At 31.3% G+C, this 13,950-nt stretch overlaps 1 protein-coding gene across 2 annotated transcripts; it reads left to right on the top strand.

Annotated features, from left to right (window-relative positions):
• Positions 1-2,619: 2,619 nt before the first annotated feature.
• Positions 2,620-11,714, top strand: LOC122859524. 2 transcript variants are annotated; one of them, XM_044163158.1, is made up of 2 exons: positions 2,620-3,168; positions 10,306-11,714. In XM_044163158.1, the coding sequence occupies exons 1-2, from the start codon at positions 3,135-3,137 to the stop codon at positions 10,953-10,955; spliced, it is 684 nt and encodes a 227-aa protein (XP_044019093.1). In that variant the 5' UTR covers positions 2,620-3,134; the 3' UTR covers positions 10,956-11,714. The 2 variants fall into 2 exon arrangements, 1 of the variants encoding a protein (XP_044019093.1); XR_006374354.1 differs by lacking the exon at positions 2,620-3,168 and adding an exon at positions 3,323-3,707.
• The last annotated feature ends 2,236 nt before the right edge of the window (positions 11,715-13,950 follow it).

Here is a 13,950-nt window from a genome sequence, read left to right as displayed (position 1 = left end):
TATATTTAATAGGGATCTGACCTATTCACCATGGCATCTGTTGGCGCACAGTGAACTATTTCCAGACCATTGAAACTACATGAAAAAATTTTTTATGGTATAGTTTGTTGACGATAGCATACTAGAGTGAAACCGGCAGAAGAAGTTCATGAGAAACCTTCTACATAGGCAAATTGTATATCTGTGTGAACAGATTCATTCCCACTCACAATTCTTTTACACACAGATATACAATTTGCCTCTGTGTGCTTCAATATTCGCGCATGTGCAGAAGGTTTCTCATGAACTTCTTCTGCCGGTTTCACTCTATAGTAAAACGGTCTGGAATGCGCCATATTGCCTCACAGATAAGCTTTTACACAATAAATGTGAGCGACCAAACCCCGCCCATAGGTCAGATCCCTATACTACTATATTGCGCATCGCCTATGCTTTCCCATAAGTGGAACGCTGGGGTACGTTCCAAAAATCACTCGGAAGCCCGGAAGTGCAAGATTGTGATCATAGAAATTTTTTGATATTTCGTTGTGGTACATATGATTTTTTTTCATGAATTTTTATATGCAATATGACTGTTTTTAAAGTTTACAATATTTACCGTAATCTCTAGTAACTTTTCAGTTTATTTTATCCCTATATTTTAGAGTCTACTGCGCCGCTTCCGGGCTTCCGAGTGATTTTTGGAACGTACCCCTGGTTCCTCAAACGGTGCAGACAATCTCTCTGTCGCAATCCTTGGAAGATTTAGGCAATGACAAGAGTGGGGATTCGGCAGAACTCGGCTTACATGCATGCGCAATGAATTTTTGTGTGCGTATTATTTTTGTTTTTAAATATATGATGCATATAATATTACTATTAACAGGGTGCATTCCTTTAATAAAAAATTTTTTCTCGTTTTGCAATTTCGCCCTGTAATACCGGCCAAAATTTTATAGGAAAAAGCTGTTTCGTGTAGTGGCAGTACTGGCACATGACATTATTTTTTTTGGCTTCCAATTATTAGATGGATAACTGTTCAATGTTTATATCAAACTGAAATAAATAGAAAATTGACTTGTTGTGATTGTTTGTTATTGTCACATAGCTCATACCAGACATTATCGTAAACTGTAAAGCCTGGAATATTGCATAGAGAAATTTATCACTTTTGTCGTTTTTTCTGTTTCTAGTTTTTAGTCGGTATTACAGGGCGAAATTGCAAAACGAAAAAAAATTTTTTATTAAAGGAATGCACCCACATGTTTCTTTATTTTTAAAATATTCTTTTAAAATATTGATAAATAAACGTAATTAATAAAAATGAATTCGGTCAGACTATTGTTTATTTATACACAGCTAATCTCACATATGAGGAAACCTGCACCCGTATTCACGGGGCAAAATTGTTCTCATTAGGGCTTTTTTTTTCCGCTGATGGCGCTTGACAAAATTTTTTTTATATAGATTTCATATAGAAAAGCTTCACAAACGCCACCATCGGAAAAAAAACGCCCTAATGAGAACATCCTCTGAATACGGGTGCTGTATATGTGTTGTGCTATTCCGAGTTCTGTCGAATCCCCACTCTTGTCATTGCTTAAATCTTCCAAGGACTGCGACAGAGAGATTGTCTGCACCGTTTGAGGAACCAGCAAAATCGAGCCCCATGCGCAATATAGTAGTATTAAATATATTGAAAATGAGCTCTCTTGTCATAGAATACGATTTATACAGAACTCTGACAAAAAGTTTTTGAAGCGCCGCCATCGGAAAAAAAAGCCCTAATGAGAACATCCTCTGGGGTGCATTCCTTTAATAAAAAATTTTTTTTCGTTTTGCAATTTCGCCCTGTAATACCGGCCAAAATTTTATAGGAAAAAGCTGTTTTGTGTAGTGGCAGTACTGGCACATGACATTATTTTTTTTGGCTTCCAATTATTAGATGGATAACTGTTCAATCTTTATATCAAACTGAAATAAATAGAAAATTGACTTGTTTTGATTGTTTGTTATTGTCACATAGCTCATACCACACATTATCGTAAACTGTAAAGCCTGGAATATTGCATAGAGAAATTTATCACTTTTGTCGTTTTTTCTGTTTCTAGTTTTTAGTCGGTATTACAGGGCGAAATTGCAAAACGAAAAAAAATTTTTTATTAAAGGAATGCACCCATGCAGTCCAATTCACAGGGCAAATTTTTTACAATTTAGGGCTTTTTTTTGTCGCTGATGGCGCTTGTAAAAATTTTTTTTATATAGATTTTACATACAGAAGCTTCACAAGCGCCGTGAGTGGTGAAAAAAAGCCCGAAGTTGTAATACTGCTGCAGCAGTCCAATTCACAGGGCATTACAATTTAGGGCTTTTTTTCTCCACTGTCAGTGCTTGTGAGGCTTTTGTATGTAAAATCTATATAAAAAAAATTTTACAAGCGCCATCAGCGGCAAAAAATAGCCCTAAATTGTAAGAAATTTGCCCTGTGAATTGGACTGCTGCAGTCCAATTCACAGGGCAAATTTTTTACAATTTAGGGCTTCTTTCTTCCACTGGCGGCGCCTGTGAAGCTTTCGTATGTGACATCTATATTCAAGAAGACTAAAAAGTATTCCTAGTCTTCTTGTCTATATTAAAAGAAATAGAGTGGGTATAAGCAGAGTGAAGCCACAGAGGTTTTATTAGTCCGACATTTTGTGCTCGCCGTATGGAGTGGGTATAAGAGATTTCCGTCACTTCCGAGGTAAAAATCATCTATGGCTTCAGCGTGCTTGTACCCACTCTAAAAAAAAATTTTTACAAGCGCTATCAGCGGCAAAAAAAAGCCCTAAATCCTAAAAGAATTGCCCTGTGAATTGGGGTACTGGTATTTGTTTGGACCACGTGGCCTTTGTCGGCTTTGTAGGGCCAATAAAAGTTCCAATAAAAATTAATTCATATACTAATTTAAGTTGATAGTTTGTTAATTCTTATTTGTTGAGTCACAACTTTTCTAATAACAAAATTGTGTATAAGCTATGGGTTTTATGATTGAGTAAAAGAACAGATCTGTTTTTTTTAACACGTGGTGACTACTAGTTTTGTGATAGTAGTGATTTTAAAAATTATTAACCTAAATATCAAGTTTCTCTTAAAAAAAAAAAAAAAAAAAAAAAATGTCGGATTCTCTTATCATCAAAGTCAAACGTGGTAAGTTAATTCAGAATTTTTTTGAAGTATGCAATTGCTTGAGTGTTATGGGTTTCAGACAGTTAATAATAAATTTTTTACAATCTATTGTCATTTTAATTTCGATATATTTTTAATTCTTCAACCTGATGTGGGTCTTATGACTTATGCTCTCAGTCACGACCCAGGCTCATATTAGGTTGGGTCATTAAAATGGTTTGCGGCTAGAGTGAGGCTGGCAGAAAAAAATCACGACAATAACATGTTTGTGTGACTATACGCAGGCAAACTTTCTATCATATGTATTATTGGATTATCACGCATGCACTGAATGATCCTCGTGATTTTCTTTTGTCAGTTTCACTTTATGCCTTTTTTAGAATTGTTATCAGCCGAAATCATGTATTGTTCTGACAGTAGTTAGACGGTAAGACAGAGGCAAAAACAGGATGTGACACTGAATTGAACGAAATATCTTTTAAATGGTAGTCTTTAGGACCCAGAACACGTTGCACCTATTTCCAATCATTTTTATTGTCTGCCGTCCACAGGTAAGCCAGGTAAAAAATCGATAATTTATATGACTCTGAATTGATTGGAATTTGTTTATTACTTTTAATTTTATTATATTAAGTTAATTTTAAAATTCCAATCAAATAAGTTATCATCCGGCCGAGATATTAATTTTTGAAAATTGAAAAAAACATGAATTATAGCGTAACTCTAAACTGATTGGCGAGCTAGGTTAATTTTCTTTAATGTATTTTAAATATAAAAAAAAAAATTCCAATCAAAAAAAAAATCATTAAAAGGGTTAAAAAAATTATTCAAAATTAAATTGAATTGTAGAGTAATGCAGGGGCTGAGCGTGAAAATAATAGAGTGGTGGGGAGTTTGGCAGTCAGCTTGGAGTTTATATTAGAAGAGGACAACTATAGAGAAAAAAAAGATAAAAAACTCCCATCACTCTATTATTTTCACGCCCCTCTGTATTCCCCATACCGCTCAGCCCCCGCATTGCTCTACAATTCAATTTAATTTTTAATAATTTTTTTAACCCTTTTAATGATTTTTTTTTTCCTCCGTTTCGCGATGCATTTTATTTTATGTTTATGAGTATTTATGGATTGAGACAATTATTTATTTAAAAAAAATTAAAAGAAAAAGTTCCTCACAATTCGTTTATATGTATTTCATTTTTCATCAATACTTATTAATATTATTCAAATAATATTTACAACATGTCAACATGTATAACAAACAAATTTCGAAACAATTAATTCCGTTATTGGAGGTGAACGTATACTACATTTTTACTAGATATTAAATATTTATAAATGTTTTTAATAATAGTTATTTATTAATGCGCAATTTTTTACATTTATTGGAATTTAATGAATTTATTAATTTCAATTTATATTAATGCCACATCAAAGAATAATACGAAATTGTCACTCATCAACGAGTAAACAACATCGATAAATAAATAAATAAAACAAAAACAAATGAAATAATATTATTATTATCCATCGTTAAATGCGAAGAATATCAAAGGGTTGTAAACATGATACAATTGTACATGATCAACTGATTCGTTTATATGCCAGGGTTAAGTAAACATTTACTCCGGCCATTACGAACAGACTGGGTTCGGTGTTAATTTATTTCTACTAACCCGAACCCTGCTGAATTGCCATTACGAACGGACCCCAGGGCGTGAATTCTCGACGCCTTAGTGGAAATCATTTCTCCGGATTTCTCCAGATTATTCCGTATTTCTCCGGATTACTCCTCCACTCCGGAGTATTCCGGAATGGCTCCGGATTATTCCGGAATTGGCTCACTTCGAAAAAACATGGAGAAATTCGTAGCACTTCAAAAATACTAGTTACTAGGTTAAATGAAAGATAATAAACGAATAAAACATTTTCGTCAAAAATTAAATATTGTTGTATCAAAAAACTGATGAATATTACGAATAATACACTTTTTGAGCTGTCTGGTATTTCAATTGGCCAATTTCGGAGTTTTACGGAGGATTTCCGGAGAAATTATTTCCACCAGGGCGAAAAAAATCCTACAACCCAAAGTATGTTCTATGGGTTGTAGAGCTGCGAGAACCTGGCACCCCACTTTATCGTAGAGACTTGTAGTATGGCTCATTTTGAAGGTCTTAATTTGTAGTAATTTGTAGTAAAAATAGTTTAATTTGTAGTTCAAAAATTAAGGGTGAAAAAAGGGTTAAAAGGTACTTTCTTCAAAAATTGACTTAGAGCGATGAGAGTAGGGCCAAAACGTTCGTTGGAATTTGTAGTAATTTGTAGTAAAAAGAGTTCAATTTGTAGTTCAAAAATTAGGTGTGAAAAAAGGGTTAAAATGTACTTTCGCAGAAAATTGAAGAAAAATAGTAATGAAGAGGTCAAATAGCTTTCTTAGAATTTGTAGTAATTTGTAGTGAACAAATTTTGATTTTGAGTTGAAAAATAATGACACAAAAAAAAAATTTTTTTTTTTGGAGCAATAATCATGATAAAATTGCATAACTTTTTTGTTGACAACCAGAAAAAAATTACGAGTAAAATAAATGGAGAAAAAATCGTGAAAAATATAAATATATTTTTATTAAACCAGTTTCCCAAAAAAAAAAAAGTCAAAAAAGTGGAAAAAAAAATTTTTTTTTTACTCCAAAATATTGAATACTAAATAACTTTTTTATTTATTGACCAAAAAACAAACTAAAATATTGGATAGATAGGAAAACATCCTAGCTAATTTGTAGTGAAGAAATTAGAATTTGTAGTTGAACCATTTGTCCGGAAAAATTATTTCTCTCATATAATACCTTAAAAAATTATTGCGTAACTTTTTTATTTATTGACCAAAATTCAAACTAAAATATTGAGTAGATAGGGAAACATCCTAGCTAATTTGTAGTGAAGAAATTAGAATTTGTAGTTGAACCATTTGTCCGGAAAAATTATTTCTCTCATATAATACCTTAAAAAATTATTGCGTAACTTTTTTATTTATTGACCAAAATTCAAACTAAAATATTAAATAGATAGGGAAACATCCTAGCTAATTTGTAGTGAAGAAATTAGAATTTGTAGTTGAACCATTTGTCCGGAAAAATTATTTCTCTGACATATTCCCTTAATAAAATATTGCGTAACTTTCTTATTTATCGACCAAAATTCAAACTAAAATATTAAATAGATAGGGAAACATCCTAGCTAATTTGTAGTGAAGAAATTAGAATTTGTAGTTGAACCATTTGTCCGGAAAAATTAATTCTCTGACATATTCCCTTAATAAAATATTGCGTAACTTTTTTATTTATTGACCAAAATTCAAACTAAAATATTGAGTAGATAGGAAAACATCCTAGCTAATTTGTAGTGAAGAAATTAGAATTTGTAGTTGAACTATTTGTCCGGAAAAATTAATTCTCTCATATAATACCTTCATAAATTATCGCGTAACTTTTTTATTTATTGACCAAAATTCAAACTAAAATATTAAATAGATAGGGAAACATCCTAGCTAATTTGTAGTGAAAAAATTAGAATTTGTAGTTGAACCATTTGTCCGGAAAAATTAATTCTCTGACATATTCCCTTAATAAAATATTGCGTAACTTTTTTATTTATTGACCAAAATTCAAACTAAAATATTGAGTAGATAGGGAAACATCCTAGCTAATTTGTAGTGGAGGATTTAGAATTTTTAATTGAACCATTTGTCCGGAAAAATTATTTTTCTGACATATTCCTTTGAGACTTTGGGCGAGTGTTCCAGAAGATTATATCCGCTATGCACAGATCGCCGTTTTGGCACCGAGTGTCGAACACTATTTTTCGTCACAAACGACATGGAAAACACGAGACAATAACGTCGATACTCGATATTGAGCGATCAACGTTGCGCCCCTTGACATTTTTACGTTGTTTAATAAATTAGGTTACGTTTACCTTTTTTTTTTTTTTGTTTTTTATTAAAAATAATTTTTGGTTCACACTATTATTTTTTTTATTTGTTGTGGAAGACATCATGTCAAGTAATAGTAATGCTTATGTTCAAGTTAAAAAGCCAACATTGAAAAAATTAATTAAAAAATCGACAAAAAAACTGATAGAATCATTGACAGTTACTGATGATATATATAAATTAAATGTAGCAAGTGTCAAACGACATTTTGTTATGAAATAATTATCTTCAAAAATTCTACCATGTAACGATGATGATAATAATAATAATAATAATAATAATAATAATGATACTAACAATAATTAAGATTTTCGTCATAAGACTGTGCTAGCTTTAGAGTCAAAATAATTATCAACAACATTACCAGTCAATCAATGTATAGCCATTAGCTCAAAACAAACAGCACGTTATAATCTTTTTAAGTACACAAGTCATCTTCACACATTTGTTGTGCAGTGATTTTCTGGGATTGATTAAATTATAAATAAATTGAATAAATTTGTCATATGTCCATTGAATAAATTTGTTATATGTAAACTTGACATTTTGATTTGGATTTTTCAGGCAACATGTCTAAGACAGTGGTATCAGCTTCATCCACTAACTTTTGTAAATAATTATAGATTTCTATTTATTCATTACACATTTTTAATAATTTTAAAAACAAGTTTTCAAACAATAAGTCAATGATAATTTCACATATGTATAAATTGTTTTTTATTTTTGGTCAGTTGACATATGGTATCTAACCTAACCATGAATATTGGGAAACGCACAATTCACCACGACGTCTGGTGGTAAATTTCTGGAAACTATTTCATACACCCATTCATATGTGGTATACACAGTATATATGCTAAATTAATAAACGAATAATATTTTTACAAAATGTTTAAAAGGTCTGGTACAAAATTTTCCGCAAAATTGATTTAAAAAAATAAAAAACAAGACTTTACGTTTCTGGGTGCAACAGTAATTCCAGGAGAAATAGAGATCTGAGTTTCTATGCATTTTCGAGGTTAGACAAACAACAACCTGTCAAAGTAAAATCACATTTTGATAATATATCAAGTGGCAAACACATGATACTCATCACTTGAATCAATTTTTACACCAATACTCGTAATATGTTCCGCATATATAATACGATTTTCTTCAAGGGAATTTCGTGAGGAATTCGTTTTTCGTGCCCATGAAAGTATATACTCAATAGTTAATAACATTTTTTTAATAAACAATAAAATTCAATGTTAATGGGTTATACTTGGGTGTGTGTATTTAGTTTCTTTTTTTGCCGACTGCTTACAGCGATTGGCCACGCCCACAGTGCGTTTCCCAATATTAAAAAAAATAATATGTATATGAGTGATAATATAATAATAATAATGATAATAATAATACATAAATATAGTTCACGTATTCCCGGTAGATGACTTCCTGTGCGCAAAATGTCTGACGCTAGATGGCTTTCGATGTGAAAAAATTTTGCTCATCGATGCAGATGTTTTGCGCATGGTATTTCTATCTTTGGCCACTGCCTTTGCGTATCGATAGAAAAACAGGGATTTTGGGACCCTGTGGACGGTGTGATTTCGAGTGTTTTCCATGTCGACGTGGCGAAAAATATATTTATATTTTTCACGATTTTTTCTCCATTTATTTTACTCGTAATTTTTTTCTGGTTGTCAACAAAAAAGTTATGCAATTTTATCATGATTATTGCTCCAAAAAAAAAAATTTTTTTTGTGTCATTATTTTTCAACTCAAAATCAAAATTTGTTCACTACAAATTACTACAAATTCTAAGAAAGCTATTTGACCTCTTCATTACTATTTTTCTTCAATTTTCTGCGAAAGTACATTTTAACCCTTTTTTCACACCTAATTTTTGAACTACAAATTAAACTCTTTTTACTACAAATTACTACAAATTCCAACGAACGTTTTGGCCCTACTCTCATCGCTCTAAGTCAATTTTTGAAGAAAGTACTTTTTAACCGTTTTTTCACCCTTAATTTTTGAACTACAAATTAAACCCTTTTCACTATAAATTACTACAAATTAAGACCTTCAAAATGAGCCATACTACAAGTCTCTACGATAAAGTGGGGTGCCAGGTTCACGCAGCTGGGTTGTAGGAGAATTTTTTCGACTACGTCGAAAATTGGTCCCCCTAGAGAGATTATGGATAAAAAATACTAGACAGAAGAATAAACTTGGGTTGCGTTTGACCGATGACATTCTAGAGGACATCGGTCCAATCTTCAAGTTGGAATACATACCCTGGTCGAAAAAATTCCCCGGCATTTCTTCGTTTTCGACCCATTCCCAAAGAAATTATTATTTCCATTAACAAATATTTGTTTTAAAGTTCGGATCTCTCGTTCAGAGATGATTCGTCTCTCACAAGACAACGTAGAGATAGTGAGAAATTCTTCAGATACTGCTAGAGAGTGATAGAGATTATTTAGATATTGCCCAGAGACTCAGAGACAGTTCAGAGACCGAAAAATTTTATCTCCGGTCTTCAGGGAGAGATATTAAATATTATACCAGAGAGCGACAGTGATTCTGATTCCTGATGATAAAGTACCATCTACAATTTATCAAAATTCATTAACCAAAAAATCAAAAGGAAAAATAGTATTTATTTTTAAGTAGTTATATTCCGAGTCAAAATTCAAGTCACGTTCGGATCAGGAAACCTGTTTTTAAATCCAATCCAGATCAGGCAACCTGAAAAATCGCGTACACAATAGTTAATTTTTTTTTAAAACCCAATTTTTTTTCAAAGTTTTTTTGGTTTGAGAAACAAAATATCGATGATGATTAACGTGTAAAATTATTACTCGTTTTTTTAATCATTGTAAATTTCAGATTTTTGAGTTTTGAAGTTAGATAAAATCGTTTTGGAAATAATTGGATTAAGATAATAGACTTTTGATTTCAGAGAAATAAGTTTTGATTTAAGATATTTTGCAGTTTCGAAGTAAGTTTTTTTTCATTGTTCTTCAATGATTAACAATTGAAGCAGGCCGAAATTCCAATTGTAAATTAATAGAAAAGACTTGGGGAAAAACGTTTCTGTTTGAAATATAGAATTTTTTTTTCTTTTCTTATATTCTAGTGGCCATAAAGTTTTAATGATGTAAAATATGTTTTTTGTTACAGAGGAAACGGACATAGATATAGACATAGAAACATTGGAAGAATTACCTGGAAGAATATCATCTTCTGCTGCAGAAAAAAAAATCACACCACATAAGACTGGGAGTTTTTCAAGTAGAATAAAAAGCCCTCTATTTCGTTATAGTCCACCGCTGAATATTCCTAACAAGCATAAAAAAAAAAGGGCAACTACCAAAAAAAAAACAAAAAAAAATTTGACTTTGTCACCTCAAAAAGTGCCAATACCGGAAATTACTAAAATTTTTTTAAAGCCAATGCCATCGTTGATTGAAATTGCTTCTCTTACTTCCGATGATGAAGACCCTCTGAGTACTTGTGATAATATTAATTCAACTCAAAAACAATATAAATATAGATTCATTGACCAGCATAATAGAGGGAAATGTTTGAAAGAACGTCAACGCCGAAATGAATTGATGATGGCATTTCAGAAGTTGAGATGTCTCCTGCCGGCTATTAAATCAAATAAAAACGCAACAAAAGTTTTAATTTTAACGGAAGCAACAAATTATTGTCGACTATTGATGAAAACTGAAAAAAAAAAAATTTCAATGTTACGACAGTTGAATGATTATCACATCAATCTTTCAGTAACACTCATTGAATTGAAACGAGATTTAAATATTAAATGAGACAAAGTGAAGAATTAAAATTTGTTTTATATTTTTATATACTTTTTAAGTTGGAAATTTCATTAAGGAAATTATAATCGTTAACATAAAAATTTTATTTAGAATTATAGAAATTACATTGTCAATTGTAAAAAAAAAATAATTAGAACTTTTATATAAAATTCATGTTGAAATATATTTTTGCATTACATTCTTAATGAAAATAGCCTGATCCAATCCGCACCAGGATTTGATGGAACTAAAAATATTTGTAAAACAAATAAATTTTCATATTTTCATCTTGATTAAGTCCCGATCCAGATTGGATCAGGTTATCGCTTTTAAGGATGTGACAGAGCTGGCTTAATCGATTTAAATCAAGCTAGCCAAACCACAAGTGATAGCTTGATTCTATCCGAATCAGGACTCGATCAAGGTAAAAATATTTAGAGACTGAATGAATTTGATATTTTTATCTTGATTAAGTCCTGATCCGGGAAAAATATTTAAATATTATTTATAAATCATTTAACATATAGCTTTATTCTTCAAATGCTTTTTACCATCAAGATTTATGACTTGTCTATTTTGCCATTTGTTTGTCGTTTGTGTGTCGGTTTTGTGTGAGATCAGTGAACGAACCGACTGTCGTCATCGGTAGTTATATTCGCTAGAACATATCGCGGTGGCTTTAAGAGTAAAAATAAAAATTTCGAAAATTTGGTTTTTCTGGGCTATTGCCAACGGTTGTTTATATACATACGTTTGTATATATAGATAATAAGGTATATAAGGTTGAATGATTATTGATATTATTCAAAACAATTTATTAAATTTTACTTAAGTCGTTCTTTTATTTTATTATTTAATTATTCAAAATATTAATTTATTAAATTGAATATATCAAAGTTAATTAAATCCTATATTATTATTGTATTATGTAATTTTATAAATTATACAAAAATTTGATTTTATTATATTAAGTGACAAGAGATGTAACTATGTCGCCAACGCAATTAAACTTGACCACAGGTCCAAGGTACTGGCAGAGCCCTTGGCACCTTGGTCTACGTGGAAAAGTGTGAAAATCTAGAAAGATTCACGTCAGACTCGTTGTAGTTCCTAGAAATTTTACTTTATTTAACTTGGCTTCGAGTTTTCCAAATGCATCGGTTGTTGGGTCAACACATTGTAGAAAACCTAAAGCAAAAACAGGTCAACCTGAGTGCGTGCCGATATGGTGCACCCTGGTGGAAGACAGGGTTGCCAGACAGTCTAAAAGAGAAGTCTGGAGGGGGCTGAGCAAAAGTCTGGATTTATCTGGATGGCTTAGAAAAAATTAAAAACCCTAGCATTTTATTAAATTTTTTATTGTGTAAAACACGGAATATACCTATTAGTGCAAAATTTTCTCCTATTAATTTTTTAAAGATATTTATTAATATGTAAAAAAAAATATATTAATTTTTTTTTTTAACATTAATATTAATATTGCTACTTAATATTTAATATAGGTATATAGTCCACATGGTAAAGTAGATAAGGTTAATAAAAAAGAATCATACATATTATAGCTATCCTAGATAAGAAATTTAAATGAATATATATTATAAAATTTCAATTCAAAATTAACCTTTGAAATTTTTAGATGCCATATGAATAATAAAATATGGTTTTCGACAAAAAATTTCTGGTCATTTAATATCCCGCCACAAACATGGAATCCATAATAATGATTGTGATTGGTCCAAATTGATTTGTAGGTAACTTTTAGTTGTTATCTTTTATCGGTATCTGTAAAAGTTTAGCGAAAGATTAAAATATAAATAAATAAAATGAAAAATTTAAAAAATCTAGAAAATCTGGAAAAAAATGATACAGAATCTGGATTCTGGACAGCCACTAAAATGTCTGGAAGAATCCAGACAATTCTGGACGTCTGGCAACCCTGGTGGAAGACACAAGAGCAATTCATTAGCTACTATAGAATGATTTTGGCGCTTTTACAAGAACGAATCAATAGCTATCACAGAGCAAATTAAAATTAATATTACAGAACCCCTAATTATAATATGAACCATCAAGTACGATAATAAAATATTAAAAAATTTTATTGACAGTTTAGACACATTACTTTTACGTGAATTATCTTTAATTATTAATAGTTTATATGATCTCAAAACATTAGAATTGCGCACGAGACGAGACCGAGGCGAGACTGTGATTTCACGGAACGAGACGAGACCGAGACGAGACTCTTATAGCCCGAGAATCTCGGCGAGAGTCTCGTCATTTTTAGTCTTCCACAAAAATGGTGCTGCCCTCTATTTTTTTTTTACTGACAACAAAAAAAAATGCTGCCCTCTCTATATAACGCCTGTTTTCTCTTGCTGCTCTGGTTATTACTCATCTTCGAGGCCGTTTGAGTGATAAATCAATCACAGCATTACTTTGTTTACACTCTTGGGCATCTTGTGATCTAGAAAAACTGATTGATGCGTTATAAGTTAAAACCTGGATTGAACCCAGGTAGAATTTAGTGTCGATTTTCGACACGCAGTGTCCATTCGACGTCGAAATTCGAGCTCGAAACGACATCGAAAGGTGACGTTTTTCTGGTATGATAGGGCTCAGTAGATGGCAGAGTGAGTGATTTTCATCAGATTTATTTACGTATCATTAATTTGAGCAGGGATGGGCATATACTGTGAGTTTTTGAGTTGTTTACAATTATCCAGGAATAAAACGTTTAAAACAGGATAAATTACATGTATTTCATTTGTTAAATAAATAAATGACTAAGGACAAGCAGTAGCTAAGAGAAAGATGTAGCTAAGGAATTAATGGGACTAAGGAATTATTTCCTACTTCCTTAGCTACATCTTTTCCTTAAAAGCAGTAGCTAAGGAATTAATGTGACTAAAGAATTATTTCCTTGAAACATAATTCTTTGGCAACTTCAATTCCTTAGCTACATCTTTTCCTTAGCTACTGCTTTTTCTTGGACGCTTGTATT

Source organism: Aphidius gifuensis, linkage group LG6 (assembly GCF_014905175.1).
Source record: "Aphidius gifuensis isolate YNYX2018 linkage group LG6, ASM1490517v1, whole genome shotgun sequence".
Classification (NCBI taxonomy): domain Eukaryota; kingdom Metazoa; phylum Arthropoda; class Insecta; order Hymenoptera; family Braconidae; genus Aphidius; species Aphidius gifuensis.
This window is presented reverse-complemented; position numbering and strand designations above follow the sequence as displayed.

Coding starts and splice junctions, on each gene's coding strand:
- LOC122859524 (XM_044163158.1), top strand. CDS start 3,135: ATGTCGGATTCTCTTATCATCAAAGTCAAACGTG. Junction 3,169..10,305: donor TATCATCAAAGTCAAACGTG/GTAAGTTAATTC, acceptor TTTTTGTTACAG/AGGAAACGGACATAGATATA.